The sequence below is a fragment of the Pelodiscus sinensis genome, chromosome 18, assembly GCF_049634645.1.
Source record: "Pelodiscus sinensis isolate JC-2024 chromosome 18, ASM4963464v1, whole genome shotgun sequence".
Lineage (NCBI taxonomy): Eukaryota > Metazoa > Chordata > Testudines > Trionychidae > Pelodiscus > Pelodiscus sinensis.
The window spans coordinates 7,364,769-7,381,754 of record NC_134728.1 but is presented as its reverse complement, the minus strand read 5'-3'; the positions used below and the strand labels follow the sequence as shown (position 1 = coordinate 7,381,754).

Here is a 16,986-nt window from a genome sequence, read left to right as displayed (position 1 = left end):
ATCTGAGGGAAAGCAGACATGACTTTTCAGAGAGTACGGAGATAAGTGGGGAAATGGACAATACCCCAGTGCTCGTGTGCAGAGGATGCACGGGTAAGAACAAAGCTCTAGTGATAATTGCTAATGGGTGTAACATGAGGCTAGTAATTCTCCCAGCACACTTGCATTTCAGTGTCCTGTCAGACATGGTTCTGTTTATCCTCTCCTCCACCCCCAACGTACTATTGTTTAAATGCTAACACCAGCCCTGCTACCATGTTAGATTAAATCAGTTGCTTATTATCATATGTTTAGTAGCCCAATGTCTGTGACTCTGTAATGCTGAAATGCTGGCTGTTCCCTCCGGGCAGCCCGTGCTACATGGGGAGTGTGGGGCCCAAACGGCCGCTTGCGCCACTTGCTCCCCCACGGCGGCCCGGCTGAGCGGCGCAGAAGTCAGCCGAGCGCCACGGTGGGAGGGGAAGGGGGGTGGGCGGTGACGTACATGGCCAGGGGGCGGGGCCTGGCCATGTACGTCACCCCCCCCGCCCCTCCCCTTTGCCTCCCGCCATGGTGCTCGGCTGACTTCTGTGCTGCTCAGCCAGGCCGCCGTGTGGGAGCAAGTGGCGCAAGTGACCATTTGGGCTCCACGGTCCCCCAAGTGAGAGGCAGGAGGGGGAGGAGAAGAGAAAGAGAGAGGCAGGAGGCGGAGGAGAGCTGAGAGAGAGAGAGGGGGAGGCAGTAGAGGAGAGAGAGGGGGGAGAGAGAGACCGGAGGCTCAGGAGAGAAGACCAATGTGGAGGAGAGACCTGAAAATCCCATCTTATGATGGTCTAATTGGCTAGTTATGAATATTTGGGCGTGAATGGACATGCATGGCCGACTGTGACACCGAGTCGGGGTTCCCCCAAATCCTGCAGCCCTGTAGCAGCAAGAACAGACTCCGCCAGCCAGAGAATAGAGAGGTTTTATTGCTCCTCCAGGATACAGCACAGAATAGACGTGATACTGCTACAGAAGTCTGGGCCAGGATGCCTCAGATCTCTTGGGTTAGGGGGGTTCATCCCCCCTTACACCTCCAGCTCTCAGTTTAGGCTCACTCCCTCCTGTTTCCCAACCAGCAACTGAACCTTTCTCCTCTCTCCCTTTGTCTCTCTCCCTGGGAATCCCCTGTTATCTCCTCAGGCTGAGCCCAGGTGTCTGGGTTAATACACATTTGGGTGAGACAGTGGGAATCACACATGACAACGCAGGGGGACCCTGGGTTACAGAGCAGACAGCCCCCCACTACGCCACACTGACCGACATTTAGCAGGACCTAAATCTAGGGGTGGGAAACCTAAGGCCTGGGGTCTGGATGTGGACCTTGGCTTGCATGGATCCGGTCCCTGAGGTTCAGGGCTCTCCCCGCAGCATTGAGGAGCCCACATTAGTGCTCCAGCCCCCCCCCCCCCGCTGCCTCCCCGCGGGGCTGAGCACACACAATCTACTAGGCTGCTCCTGCCTCCCCCAGGCTCTGGTGTGTGAAGGGAATGTGGGGAGTGTCTTTCTCCTCAGTCGGGGCCATGAGGGTTTGGTTTTGGTTTTTTGCTTCTCACTTGTGTGCGACTCCCGACCCAAAAAAGGTTCCCCACCCCAACCTAAGCTAAATCCCTAGGAAGGACACGAGTCCTGCAGTAAGGAAGGAGCTAATGGGGCTCTTAGAACTGAAGAGCGTGATGTTATCCGCACCGATTGTATCAGGACATCAGCTTTGTTCAAGGCCCCGTTCAGCACGGCCTGTGGTGAAAGCATTGTGGGAATAAGCGGGTGTGTTGCTCTATCTTCTTGCTTTGGCCGTCAGCTGGGGTGGAGTTATCTGCAGTGAATCGCAGGAAGCTGCTTCGAGGCTATAGATCTGTGGTTTTCAAACTGTAGTCACGACCCTGTACTGGGCAGTGGAATGTCAGGCACTGGGTCTTGTTGCTGAAGGGGGCTCAGGGGACCAGTGGGGGTGCTAAGACGGCTACCTCCTTTTTCTGGCACCGCAAACCGCGCTGCACCCCAGAAGTGGTCAGCAACAGGATCAGCTGCTAGGGGGAGAGGGCTCTGCACACTACCTCTGCCCTAAACACTAGCTCCGCACTCCCATTGGCTGGGAACCTGCTGCCGGCTGCTTCTGGGGTGCAGCGTGGGCTGCGGTGCCAGGAGAGGCAGGAAGCTGCCTTAGCCCCCTCCCTTCTCCGCTGCACCACTGACAGGGAGCTGCTCAAAGTAAGCCCTTCCTGCCCCAACCCTGCCCCCCCTTCCTCAAGCCAGAGCCTCCTCCTCAAAGCTCTCATCCTCAGCTCCACCCTGGAGCCCACACTCTAGTCAAATTAAGTTGGATCGCGGCATCAACAATTTTCTTCAACTGGGTCATGAGAAAAAAAGTTTGAAAACCACCGAACTAGAGGGTTTATTGATATGCCTGACCCCACTGCCTTGAAATAGTGGGCAGCAGAATCCCCTTTTTGTATCCAATGTGATCTGTCATCTTGATTGATTCTTTGCCCTATTGTATATTTATAGGGCGGTCATAGTGGCTCAGCTTTCTACAGGCAGCACATTTTTCACTCTCCTCTCCTGGTTGCCAACTTTCTTTAAGGACACTTTTCCCGAGTCTAAGGTAGGCTGACGCTGCACCGAAGAGGAGACTCTCAAAGCTGAGCACAAACAAAGGGGGGTGTGGTATTCTCTGTGCAGTTACACAGCTCCCGTTTGCATTGGGAATCTTTACATTGACTTCAGCAGTCTCCCGATTAGGCCTGAAGAGAACAGCCCTTTTTGGCATCTGAGCCAGTAACAGTAGGAGGTTGATTTTAGTAACCTTCACTCCCCGTACATTTGATTTTGACTGGTCTCACACTTTGGTCTTGTTCTGATTGGTTCACTCACATTTTGTCACGTCCCACGTTTTGCTACCAGAAGCCTGCCTAGAATGTGTCTGGGAGTAACACTCTCAGTTGCTCCATAATGTCAAACTCTCAAGAAGAAGCTGCTTTTGCATTGTCCAAAGCTTCTTTTGTAGCCCAAAAGATCTGAGGCAGCTCCTCACCACTACCAAAACACAGCTGGGAACTGAGGTCTAGGAGAGCACCCATGATTTTTGGATGAGATCGAAAGACGCTGTCAATATAAGAGAAACATTTTTTTCTTGGGATCACACATTGCTGAAGGGGGAAGAAGAAAGAGGAATGATTTCTGCCAGATATGAATGTGCTGTAACCTTAGATACATGGGGCTGCCAGTTGCCTTTACCCCGGATTCTTAAGTGAGGGTGTTGGCAAGCAGGGAGTATGTACTTGATATATGCAGGAGTCCAGCTATTTAATACTTTCCACGCGTAAGACCATAAGAACGGTCATGCTGGGTCAGACCAAAGGTCCATCTAGCCCAGTATCCTGTCTTCTGACAGTGGCCAGGTGCCCCAGAGGGAATAAACAGAACAGGTAATCATCATGTGATTCATCCCCTTGTCACCTATTTCCAGCTTCTGACAAACAGAGGCTAAGGGTATCATCCCTGCCCATCCTGGCTAATATCTATTGATGGACCTATCCTCCATGAATTTATCTAGTTCCCTTTTTAAACCCTGTTATAATCTTGGCCTTCACAACATCCTCTGGCAAGGAGTTCCACAAGTTGACTGTGCATTGGGTGAAGAAATACTTCTATTTGTTTTAAACCTGCTACCTATTAATTTCATTTGGTGACCCCTAGTTCTTATGAGAAGGAGTACATAAAACTCCCTTATTTACTTTCTCTACCCTAGCCATGATTTTAAAAACCTCTGTCAGACCCCCCCCCCCCGCTTTTAGGTGTCTCTTTTCCAAGCTGAAAAGTTTCCAGTCTTATTAATTTCTCCTACACGTCCCTTCTAAAACAAAGCTACAACTATAGACACTGAGCCATGCTTTTGAAGCCTGAGGATGGACTCTTGAACCTGCCTATTGGATTCAAGGGATCTGATTGCAGGATCCGGCCATATTGTTTAATCTGCAAATGCACCAACGGGCACAATATTGTTAGTTGTTACAATGGTAGTTTTCATTACAGGTTGCACCTCTCTAAACCGGAACTCTCTGGTTTCGCAACATCCATGGTCCGGCATGGCCACAGATGTTCCCATATCAGAGAGTCCAGGTGTGTTGCTTGGGGTGAGGGTCAAGGTTCCCTCTAAGCTGTGCGGTAGCAGGGCCCCGCAGCTGTGGAATGAGCCCTGGCCAGTCGGAGGCTCAGAACTCATGGGGCAGAGCTGTCTGGCTAGGGGAGGGGCACTTCTCCTTCAGCAACCGCAGCAGCTCCCTGTTGAGAAGTGCCCCTCCCGCAGCCAGGCACCTCCATGCACGGGTGCAAGTCCTGAGTCCCTGGCTGGGCAGGGCTCATTCAGCAGCTGCAAGGCTGTGCTGCCGCACAGCTTGGAAGGAACCTTGTGGGGGGCAGGGGCTGGGAGCCCAGTACAATGTATGTGTGTGTCTGGGGGGGAACCAGGAGCCTGGCACGGTGTGTGTGTGTGTGTGTGTGTGTGTGTGTGTGTGTGTGCACGCGTGTGGGCGCCAGGTGGGAAGCCAGGAGCCTGGCGTGATGCAAGTGGGGGTGAAAGACCTGGCACATGCAACCCAGTTGGGCTGCAAAGGGACAAGAGCTAGGAAACCCAGTGCATGGCCCAGCTGGGCTAGGAGGGGATCAAAGGGAGGAGGGAGGGAACAGGAAGCTGCTCTCTGCCCCGCACAAACAAATCTCCTGCTTTTTCTGAAACTTTGTTAAAATTCTTCCCGGCTGAGAGCTTGTATTTTTACAATCCATTCTGCTGCAGAAATACTAAGATTGTATTCTCTATGGTGGCTCTGTCATGGATTTCTGGAATTTCCCAGGCCTACTTACATGTATTGCATTGACAAAGGGCTGTATGACATATTTGATATTTATATTAAAATCATGTATTAAACCCACAAACATATTGCCACAACAAGATTCGCAGCACCTCTTCTAATAGGCTTTTGAAGGAGTGATTTGGTAATTTAGCCATCTGTTATGCATTTCATTCCTGTGCCCTTATGTAAAATGCTCTACATAATGTTCCTGCATCTGGCTATCACTTCATACATATTAGTAAAATGTGGGTTTATTCTATGTGAATTTAAAGGGCTGACGATAACCCTTAATGTGGTAAAATTATGTCACCTACTGGTCAAACATACATGCTGCAGATGAGGTGTTTTTCTCTCTGAATCCAATTAAACAAGAGAATCCTGCACCTCAGGCCCATGCCAGGAGGTAAACTAGGATTTGAAAAGGGACCTGTAAAATAACAAGGTGGCATTGTTGTTTCTCCTTATGTTCTTATGTATATTTTGGGCCATAGGCTTAGAGCTACTGCGCAAGAAATGCTCCAGCTGGCAGCAGTGGGAGCAGCAAGAACCGAGCTTCTGAAATCCAGACTCACATTTTCAAGCTTCCCAAGCAATTTAGGAGCCTAAGTTCCATTTTTAAAAGTGACTAAGGGCTGGATTTTCCACTTTATCAGTCTTGAAAGCCCAACCTTGGCGTCAGAAAATCCAGCGATGGTCCCTCAGCTTCATCGCTAAGCTAGCTAACATAATAGTGTGTGGAGTCAGAATCTGGTTTGCAGTTTTGCTGGTGATCCAAGAGGCAGGACAGAAAACACACTTTGCATCTTGGCTCTGTGCTTCAAAATCTTGTTTGTAGGGTTGCCAACTTCCCTGACCGGACGGACTGTACACCATTGGCACTAATAGCAGCTGGTCGGGAAAGTTCACCAGTAAAGTCTGCCACTTTTAATCCTTCCTTACTGAGGTTGAGAGAGATTTGTGCCTCTCTATCATGGGTGTAAAGCCAATCAGACCTTAGGGTTGTTAATAGTTCATTTATTCATATACCACCGAATGTGCACATACATAATAGACCTGAGGACTGATCCGTAGCTGCAGCAGAATTGTATAGAGCATCAGGCAGAGTGTTGTGAGCAAAAAGTGTAAACCCGAATAATTCCCCTTTCTTTCGCCCGTCCTCTTCAATTATCAAATCCTTTAGCTGCAATCAAGCCCTGCTACACGAGCAGGATGCAAAAGTTGCTTCTCTTCACTTTTCCTGTGAGGATTTTTCTCCCTTTCAGGGCTGGGTGTTTAATGTCGTGCCATGGCTGGTTGCAATCCCAGCAAGTTTGTTTAGCGGATTCCTGTCTGATCACCTGATCAATCAAGGTAAGAGACTCTTCAGTGGTTCACCAGCTCTGTCTTTTCATAAGGCAAAGAAAGGCCTAGATGAGAGGGGTTGGTTTGTTGATAGAAAGGGAGCCACATTTATTCTCTGGGGGAGCTGAGCTTCTGGCCTGGAAGCTGGATAAACCCTGTCCTCTACACGGGTATGTCTACACTACCCCGCTAATTCGAACTAGCGGGGGTAATGTAGTCATCCGCAGTTGCAAATGAAGCCCGGGATTTGAATTTCCCGGGCTTCATTTGCACGAAGCCGGCCGGCGCAATTTTTAAATGCCGGCTAGTTCGAACCCCGTGCCGCGCGGCTACACGGGAGTAGCTAGTTTGGATTAGGCTTCCTAATCCGAACTAGCTACTCCGTGTCGCGTGTAGCCGCGCGGCACGGGGTTCGAACTAGCCGGCATTTAAAAATTGCGCCGGCCGGCTTCGTGCAAATGAAGCCCGGGAAATTCAAATCCCGGCTTCATTTGCAACTGCGGATGACTACATTACCCCCGCTAGCTCGAACTAGCGGGGTAGTGTAGACATACCCCACTTTTGTAATGCCTTTGTCTTGCATGGGAATTGAAAGCACCTATCTGAGAACAGAATCTGCCCCTGAGAGTGTGAAGTTTACCTACTCACTCTCCTGGTAAGACCCCAAAGCTATCCGTGTTGAACTCTTGGGCTGCGTCTAGACTGGCAAGTTTTTCCGCAAAAGCAAGCGCTTTTGCGGAAAAACTTGCCAGCTATCTACACTGACCGCTTGAATTTGCGCAAGAACACTGACAATCTCATGTAAGATTGTCAGTGTTCTTCCGCAAATACTATGCTGCTCCTGTTCGGGAAAAAGCCCTCTTGCGCAAATGTATTTGCACCAGAGGGCCAGTATAGACAGCTAAAAACTGTTTTGCACAAAAAAGCCCCGATGGTGAAAATGGCGATCGGGGCATTCTTGTGCAAAACTGTGTCTAGATTGGCACGGACGCTTTTCCACAGAAAGTGCTTTTGCGCAAAAGCATCCGTGCCAATCTAGATGCTCTTTTCCGCAAATGCTTTTAACGGAAAAACTTTTCCGTTAAAAGCATTTGCGGAAAATCATGCCAGTCTAGATGTAGCCTTGGAGACTGAAAAAACTGTCACAGCTTTATTGAGAGGGATCTAGTTTAAATATCTCCAATTATCTGTCTTTTCCCTTTCAGGGTATAAAACTATTACTGTTCGTAAGTTCATGCAGGTAAGAAAATGAAAGCCTATGAATGAAACATCAGTTATCTGTTAGTGTCTACTTTGCATGTCAAGCTACGTCTCCACTTGCCATGCCAGAGATCAGTCTTCTGGTGTTCGATTTACCAGGTCTAGTAAGGACCCACTGAATCAAATGCTGAGGTTGCCCGTTGTTGGCACCAGTACTTCTGCTCCTCGCAAGGAGTAAGGGAAGTGTTTGGTCCCGTCGATCTCTCCCTGTGGAGACAGCGCCAAGCCCAGCTTAAGGTATGTCGATTCCAGCTACATTAGTGACATAGCTGGTGTTACGTACCTTAAGCCAATCTTCTGGGTCTAGTAAAGACCTAGCCAAAGTATAACAGTGGAAATCAGAGTACATCTCTATGGGAAACTGAACTTGAGGTGTTGGTTACCAAAAAAAAAAAAAGCTTTTCTAGACAACAGATAGCATGGTAACCAGCATGGATGGGGGGAAATACAGAGAGAAGCCATGACTTTTTCATTGGGCTTTGACAAACCATTGCATTTTACCAGTTTGCCCCGAGTGGTGATTTTGTGAGTGATATGGAGGGTTTTTGTCAGACACGCGGAGTGAGCATGTTCTCTCTCACTGAATGTCTTACTTAGCGTCAGGGAAACAGCAAAAGAACAAACAAGAATGTAATTCCTACAGCCCACCCCTTCTGTAGAACGGTGGTTCCCAAACTTTTTATTAAGGTGCCCCCAGCAACTGCATTTGGTCTCTTCTGGGAGGCCACCGTTTGGTAGAGAAACGATTGTGTTTTGAATCCTGTGAGTGTACAACAGCAATTTTGAGCTCTCTCTCCTCCGCATTCCCCTTCTCAACCCTTCACCAGCCTAGCAGCGCCCTCTGCTCAGCTCCCTCCCCCCAGCCCCTTGCTCTCACTCTCCCAGCTCTACCTCCTGCTGCACCCAGTCAGCCCTTCTCGCCCTACAACGAGGCCATAGTCAGTACCAGGTGGCTGACTGGCCACAGGCGGCAGCTTCCTCCACATTGCCGCTGCCTGGATCATGCTCACCAGGCCGCTGCCTGCTTCCTTGGCCAAGCAGAAAAGAGCAGCCAGGGAGGCAGGGGGAAATGGCATGGGGGGCAGTGGCTGGGAACCCATGTAGACCCTTCCCACTACCAGGACCCATGGTTTGGGAAATGCTGCTCTCTCACATGCTCCGTCACCTCTGCCTCGCAAAAGGGCACTTGCCTGTGCAGATGGGCCGATGCCTTAGGGGTGCACAAAAGCAGTACACAGGAGAGCAAGTCCTAAGGGCCGCCCAGCTCTGAGCAGAACCATAGCAAGCCCTTCACCTTTCAAAATGGGACAGCTGCTTTTTTTCACTGCAACTTGCTGCGACTCTTCTAAGGTCTGCAATTTTCTTTTTCCTTCAGGTCATCGGCTCAGGCGTCTCAAGCATTTTTGCCTTGTGCATGGGTCACACATCCAGTTTTTGCAAAGCTATAGTATTTGCATCGGTCTCAATTGGACTTCAGACCTTTAACCATAGGTAATCATCATCATCATCATCATCATAGGAGTAACACCTAACTCTGTTTCCCTGTGGCTCTGGACTGAGGGGGGCATGGCTGCCACCGCATGGCACCAGGTCCCCTGGTGATCCCCAAATCTGTGTTCTCGGGGATCGGGTGCCATGGAGGGTGTGATGGCGGGAAAGGACGGCTTGGGGGCTGGTATTGGGAGTCCCAGGCCAGATTGTGCCATTGTTCCTGCTGGGGATGACCCATGGTCCAGGAGTTTGAGATCCCAGGACTAAATGATCTAATGATTCCTTCTGGCTTTAAAAGCTCTTAATCAAAGCATTAGGTGTTGGTCTCTGCAGAATACTTCATAGCCCAGTGGGTCTGATCTGGGGTACAGAAACACCACATCCTAGTCTAGCAGGAGGAAGTGTCGTGGTCTTGCCATGTGAAGCTGGCACGTTCTAGCAGGCTGCACACTAAAAAGACTTCAGATTTCATCCTGGCCCCATCTAGCACTGTATAAATGCAACTGCAGCCATCCAAGCAGCACTGCCTCTATTGTACTTTCTGACTCTCTGCTGCTTTGGTGCTGAAGTCTTTCTGTTCAGTTATTTGGTTCAATTTCAGTTCTATTTTGGTTCTCAGTTTCCTCCGTCTTCTCTTCAGGGGGTTGGTTAGAATTGGTTCCCTTCATGAGCAAAGGCGTGCTTGTCTCATGCACACACTGGAAAACCATCAAATCTTGCTTAATAATACAATACTTTACTTTCTCCTCTCTTTGCAAACAGCGGCATTTCAGTCAACGTCCAGGATCTGGCCCCGTCGTGTGCCGGCTTGTTGTTTGGTAAGGGAGGGGGGAAGGTTTTGAACAATTTGTATTTGCACAGAAAATACCTTGGTGTGGGAGATGAGTCCTAGAGAACACTGTGTAAATGCCAGGCGCTGAGGGCAGAACGTAGCTCAATCCAGGCAACCCCTGGATTTTATTAGGTTTGCCCATGTGAAACCGAAGGCAGAGTTTGTTCTTAGCCATGGCCAGGGGCAGATATAGGGCAGGGCGAATGGGGCGGCCGCCCCGGGCCCTGTGCTTAAAAAAGCCCCGCGCATGCGCCGTGGCAAAGGGGGGCCCCGCGGAGTTATGCTGCCCGGGGCCCCGCAAAACAGTCATCTGCCCCTGGCCATGGCCCAGCTCTGCAGAAAGCTTGTAGTGTAAGTGCCACAGCAGCAGTCACGGCCCTGTGCTGCAGGTTGGAGAGAAATTGATTGTGCCCAAATTCACTCTGGGTGCTTAGGAAGCTGACGGGCTTTCTGGGTACACAGGGACACAGGGCGTGTGCAAGGAGTCATCTCTCCGACCCAGCAGCCAGACTCACTGGCAGTCTCTGCATCCCCCTGGGAGAGTCAGACATCCTGGAGGGGATGGGGAGGAGGTGGGCAGCTGAGCAGTGCACCGTAGGGAATGTAGGTGCTGTGCTACTTGGAAGGAGCAGCAATGGGTAAGGTCTCTGTGAGCTCTGGGGGGGATTCCACTTCCCAGAGCTCTCTCTCATGCTACTTGCTAAGGAGCTACTCTGCACCGACACCCACACAGTGGGGCTGGGCCTAACCAGCATGAGCCAACCCAAAGGGAGTAAAAAGTCTTGGGAGTAGCACTGTGCACAGCCAGAGCTAGATTGTCAACCCCCAGCCTCTCCCTTTGCTTATTCAAGTGCTTTCACCTGCACCTGCATGTCTTTTAACTAGCCTAATGCTTGTGCACACACAGGAGTCAGGCTAGCGAACGGGCGCATGCCAGTGTTAGAATTTCTTACCGGTGGCAGTTTTGCCTGCCCCCAAAGTGGAGGCAGAATAGAAGCCCAGATAGAAACCATGCACCTAAGTCACTCATTGTTGCAAAATGTGTGTTCCCAGATTCCTAGCAAGTATTTCGTGGTTAGAAGCATTGTGCATAGGTTGATGTGATGCAGTGGTTTCCTTCTGTTCTTTGCAGGTGTTGCAAATACAGGCGGCGCTCTATTAGGTAAGGGATTTTCCTGGGATTGTCCTGCATTTGGGGACTCCTCTGGGTGGGCTGACATTGCTGGGCGAGGACCTGGCCTGGTTCTATCTGATTCATTTCTGCTCTCTCTCTGTACACAGGTGTCGTTTGTGTGTACTTAGCCGGGCATCTGATTGAAACCACTGGTTCTTGGGCTTCTGTTTTCAACCTTGTGGCAACAGTTAATGTCCTGGGACTCTGCACATTCCTGGTCTTTGGAGAAGCCCAAAGGGTGGACACAGACTCTGCCTACATAGATCTATAGTCGCTGCAAAGATGAGTTCAGCAAATCTCACCTGTCGAAGAGGTTAGGATGGTAATTCCTAGAGATCACTCTTGTGCAAATGGTTCTTTGCAGAAGAAAATATTATTATTAGGTAGAATTTAAGCAGCAAAACAAAAAAATCGATTGAGAGACTATTACAGGCCTGAACTAAACCCAGAGGAGGGAGGAAATCCAGCGTTAGAACTTTGCTCAGGGGACGCTGATGGGTTATGGAGCCTTTCAGCTCTAGGTCACTAGTTTACATTTGAATTTCCTAGTGATTGAACGAGGCAGCTGAAATCATTGGTGCCTGTAGGCAAGTTCCTAGTGCAGAAGTGCCCACATGGCAGGAAACACCTGCATGGTGCCTTAGCTGGGCGTCTCAGCAGAGAGGCCCAGGGTCAAATGGCTCACTGAGAGTGAACTCCTTCATCTGGAGAGATCGTCCCTCCAAGAGCGAGATGAGACACCTGAGCAGTGCGGGAACCATGCTGAAGTTGTCCGTGCTCTACAGTTGTCTGTTCTGTGGATGAGAAGAGAACGCCCATCTCCGGGGCTGTCGATCAGCTCCTTTCATCAACACTACACGAACTTAATACCAAGGACTGTCTTTAACGTGTTATTGTGTGCGTCAGTGTTGTTGTATAGACAACAGGTGCCATCAGGGTGTACAAAGGAATGGATTCAGAGCTGTGAATGCATATGAGGGGTGGCTCACAGGACTATGGATCCATATCAAGTGCTTTCTGCTTCACTAGATCTGTTCCCAGTATACACTGAAAGGAGGGCAGGAGACTTTCCAAAGAGCCTGTGAACTGCATGCAATGTATTTACAAGAGGTGTAGAGCTTGATTCTGAGTTCTGGATTCTTACTGCTGCATGCTCACCAAAGGAGCAGCTGTGCCTCTGCAGTACATGCTTTTGAGCCTGTGTGTGTTAAGTGATTCATCATTTTTTACGTTAAATCCCAGAAAGGCATGGTCCACTTTATGCTCTAAAGAGGTGATTCTGCAGCTGTCTCCAGTGGACCTCTCTCTAGACTCAACGAGTGTTCCAGGAACAGAAGGCTTTTACGGCCTGCAATTTTATTCTGTTAGGGCTTATTTTAAATACCAATGTTCATGTCAAATTATTAAATGTCTTCTCCCTGCCCCCGTTCTTATAACTTATACAAAGTCTCCATTTGGTTCTCTTCATCATTTGTGTTTTAAGACATTGTCCTTGCGGAGCAAATGAGCCGGGGACAAATTTTCAAAGGGGTTTCAACTTGGCATCATGGTTTCATGTCTCGTTCTTATGCCCCACACTGTGACAAGAACTGTCACTCGAAAATTGGCCTTGTGGGCCACTCGCAACGCTGCCTCACATGACACCTAGCGACTGTGCTGCTTTGGTACGTGTGCCATTGTCTGTTGAGGAAGACAGTCGTTGGGACAAGTGAGTGTGTCCTAAAGGATTTCAGGTCCAGGCCTTAAATGGGTGTAAATAATTGTTGCTACATAGCAGAGACAGAAATTCACATCTGCTGCCAAACCTTCACTCAACAAATAGCTGTGGGTGTGAAATTTGCAGGCTCAGATTTAATGCCCAGATTCTTTGAAAATTTGTGCCCCCCCCCCTTTTTTGGGAGGGGGGGGCAAATTTCACCTCAAGCAAACAAGTCAAACATCTGAGTGCAGAGATTCATAATGAAAATATTGACAGACCTTTTCACTGCAGCGGTGCTAATGGGCTCGACTAATATGTGCTGAACTTTAATGGATACTGAGGTACTAATAGGCCATCATGGTGATCCTGTCCAATGGCTTGACAACAGTTTACAACAACGATGGGCACCCTAGGCTAGTGAGTGGGCTGCACGAGTGTGCCTCCTTCATCTCAGTGGGCTGCAAGAGTGTCATAACCAAGACGGTCTCCCAGAACAGGGTAGTTTTGCTCACTGCGCTTATGTGCGTAGAATTCGCAGGGGTGTGCCAATTGAACCATAGCAGGGCTGTGATAGGATGCACAGTCAATACTGTGTAATCGGCATGCACCTCACTTCACATGCCTTGGTATACATGCATGTCACTTCAGCAATATCGGAAGGGGAAAAAACCCGATGTGGATGGAAACCAGCAAAAACTGGTAACTGCACACGGGCAACAGTAAACAAAATGTCTCACGGGCCACACACAGAACCTTGATGGGCTGCATGTGGCCCTTGGGCTGCATGTTACCCACCACTGGTTTACATCATGAGAATGGCTGGGGACCAGAGAGAGGAACCAAACTCTCCTCCTTATGTGGTTTTTCTCCCTTAATGGTCAGCGGTGGACTTGTGGATATAGCTCAGTGCCCCACATCGTGACCAGATGACACTGCAGGGAAGTGTTTTAAAATTATCAGTAAAATGAAAACAAAGATGTGATTAACAGGACTTGCAGGAGAACACGCCAGTCTAAATCTTCGGGTTCACATTTCCCTCCATCAGCCAAACTCTGTATTGGTGAAACTGATGCAGGAAACCACAGAGTGTCTCAAATGTTGGACCTGTCTGTCGTTATAGATCTGGTCATGCAGAGCCCTGCAGCATTCAGCAGGAAACCAGACCATGCTGCTGTTCAGCGTTTTAACAAGGACGTTTTTGTTTTAAGTCAATCAGGAATTCCATTGGTCAGTATCCAGAGTGGAAACCATATTTAATTAAAACGTGGTGTCAGGCAATTTTCCCGTTTTCCACCCGTGTGCGGAATAAGTTTTGTTATGTGCGCCGAGGCCTGTGCAGATGTGCACTACCAACATAAACACAGCCTGCCGGCTGTGGGCAGCTGTGGGTGCTCTGCTAATCAGCTGAGTGGCACCTGAATATCTTCTGGGTGGTTGCCCAAGTGCACAGCTCACTGGGAACACTGGCAGAGATTCTCTACTTTAGAGTTTGGGAGTGGTGGAGCTGGGAAGATGAAAGAAGGTTTATAAAAAAACTGGAGGAGCCCACATACAAATCTGCACACACATGAAACTCGAGCAAACACCTGTGTTTTCTACACTCATGTCAATGTAAAAGTGGCTTATTTCAGTTTAGGTTAACCCTGCTTCTAACCAATGTCAATTAAATTAAACAAGTCTAGCTTAAATGGAAACACCCAGCCTTTTGCATTTCTTTAACTCAGTCTGTTTAAAAATCACATTTATACCTATGCAAACCTACACGTCGATAATCCCTTCTGATCTGGAGGAAATTCTTAAGTCAAGACCTTCAAAAAAGAAAGCATAATGGGTTTGTCTTCACTGTCAGCAGAGCGACTAGAGAGCAAGTGTGAACAATTGGGATGGGGTGGGTATAATGGGCACCTATTTAAGAAAAAGCCCCAAATATTGGGACTGTCTCTATAAAATCAGGACATCTGACCACTCTAGCCATTGGCTCAAGGTGTAACTTGAGTTGTATGTCCAATCTAACACCAGTCTACACACAAAAATCTCTAGCTCAAGGTAAGCGGTGCTTTTAAGCTTGAGCAGCTGGTCTGTCAAGAGTAGTGGGTTGAAGTCTGAGTGCTGCTGGACTTGAGTTGTTAATGCAGGGGAAGGCAGCAACCCAGCTCACAACTCAGCTGCTAACCCAATCTTATTGACTGTATATTTTAGAAATGTGTGTCTGTCTGTCCATCGATTCTAAACGATAAGGACTAGGACCACCACATTTGGCATGCAGCTTCCTTTTATAATAACTTAAAGCCAGGTAAGGGTTTGGTTGTGCCAGAACAATGAAATGTGCCTGGAATTTGATGGTTTCACAAAAAATTTAAAGGGAGAAGTTTGGCAGGAGGGACAGTTATATTGCAGAATGATCACAGGGGGGAAGCAAGGGGCCAGAGATGCAGACTGGCACAGCTATCACCCCATTGGGCCAGCAGGGGGCAAGAATAGAGAAAGGGACAGCTATCTACTATATATTTCAGAAAGTTTTTCTGTCTGTCCCCTCAGCTGGGGGACATGCACCCCACCCCCAGCTGTGCCTGCTGCAGCTGCAATGGCCATGGACACAAACCAAAAATCCTATCACATACTATGATCTAGGGTAAATACTGAATTACTCCATTATCTACACAAAAACAATAATTCTCAATATCCATGTGCATACTTAAAATGAAAGACTCCCGCGTCTTTCAGTTTTGCTTAAAATAGACAGCCTTTTCAGGGAAAAGAAAAAACTTCTATTACAGAAAAGTGAATCCCTGCATCCTTTAAATATTTTAATGAGATTTTTAACTTTTCAAATGTTAAGACATTTGCATATGCAAATCAGTTAATTTCATGCACAAATGGCCAGTTGTGCAGGCTCTCATGGTAACTGCACATATAAAGTAGGCTTACACATTTCTGTGCATGCAGTTCTATATCTGAGCTTTTGCAAATCAGGCCTTAATAACCAGGAGGGGGCAACCATTGGCTCCTTAGCAAAGCAAAAACTTAACACTGTACTTCTAGGGGAATTCTGCGCCAAAAAAATTAAAATTCAGATAAAAAAATTAAAATTCTACAGCCAATATTTTAAAATTCTGCATATTTTATTTGGCAAAATAACTCAGTATAACCACATTGGTTTCAATTATTTTGGTAGTTTATTTAAACTACAAACACAATGATGGAGAATGGGAGTGGGGAGCAATGGAAGAAGTCCCCAACCTGCCTCTGGCTAATAGTAATGTAGGTAAGTTTAACCCTTTATTTCTAGTTATTAGTCAACAAATATGTGCAGCCATAGTTTCAGTGCAACATCATGAGCAACTGAAGAGCAAGTGAGGGCTAGGGACTGAAACGCTTTGTTTATTCTGGCTACTGACCATCTCCAGAAAGGTCAGCAGCAAATAGTTCATGGAGCACCTTTTGCTAGTCCAAAAAAATACAGACCATTTCTAATTACTAAAGCACTATAAGCATTTATAAGGCCACACTTTCCTTTACATCACTAGCAATGTAAAGGAACCTTAAAACTTTTACAGATGTTGTATGCTCTTGGGGGAATTTACAAAGAGAATGGGAACAATTCACTAAGCAGGCAGGCTGCTGCACTTTGCTATACCTGAGGGAACAGAACCTGCCCCATTCCTATCTCCTCAGAAATACCCCCAAAGCCCCACCCCTCAAAGCTGAATGTGCTGCAATAGCCAGTGAGAGACAGAATGTCTCTCTCCCTCATGTATGACTGCCCAGCTCCTGCCCCCACCATCTCTGAGGTGAATTGTATCCTCCTGGCTGCTCTGGGCACCTAAACCAACCTGTCCGTGCTGATGGGAAGGGACAGGTGAATGCTCTTGCATGTTTCCTTTGCATCCCTATCAAAAGTCTTTGCTTTTCGGTTGTAATGCAAAGAAATCTCTGGGGGGGCATGAAATCTGTACGTGCACAGTGATGCAGACTTCCCCCACAAGTACTGAAATAGACTCAAGCTATTTACAATATAATTAAATTATTAACAAAGTAACAGTCTCTCCCTTGTATGTTAATCATTGTCCTGTAGGAATGCCTTACAAGATGTGTCTTCCTTGAAGAAAGGTTTACAGTTAGCCCACACAGATTGATAGTGTCCCTTTAATTTGTTGTTCAATTATCCAAATAATTTATTATTGATATTTTATAATCTGAATTTCTCTTTGTTAATTAGTTACAACTGTCCATCTTTTAACTGAATATCTAGGACTCTTGGGACAGTGTATTAATCCTTCATTATTCATATTTTAAGTTATACCAGTAACTGGGT

The 16,986-nt window shown here is 47.9% G+C and overlaps 1 protein-coding gene across 1 annotated transcript in view; it reads left to right on the top strand.

The window, feature by feature from the left end:
• Nucleotides 1-14,451, top strand: part of SLC17A9 (solute carrier family 17 member 9) — a 45,604-nt gene extending 31,153 nt beyond the window's left edge. The window contains exons 7-13 of the mRNA XM_006126190.4: nucleotides 2,530-2,626; nucleotides 6,137-6,224; nucleotides 7,421-7,455; nucleotides 8,851-8,966; nucleotides 9,729-9,784; nucleotides 10,931-10,960; nucleotides 11,080-14,451. Of these exons, the coding sequence (XP_006126252.1) occupies nucleotides 2,530-2,626; nucleotides 6,137-6,224; nucleotides 7,421-7,455; nucleotides 8,851-8,966; nucleotides 9,729-9,784; nucleotides 10,931-10,960; nucleotides 11,080-11,243 (586 nt within the window). The 3' untranslated portion in view covers nucleotides 11,244-14,451. The remainder of the gene's footprint in view (nucleotides 1-2,529; nucleotides 2,627-6,136; nucleotides 6,225-7,420; nucleotides 7,456-8,850; nucleotides 8,967-9,728; nucleotides 9,785-10,930; nucleotides 10,961-11,079) is intronic.
• Nucleotides 14,452-16,986: the final 2,535 nt, after the last annotated feature.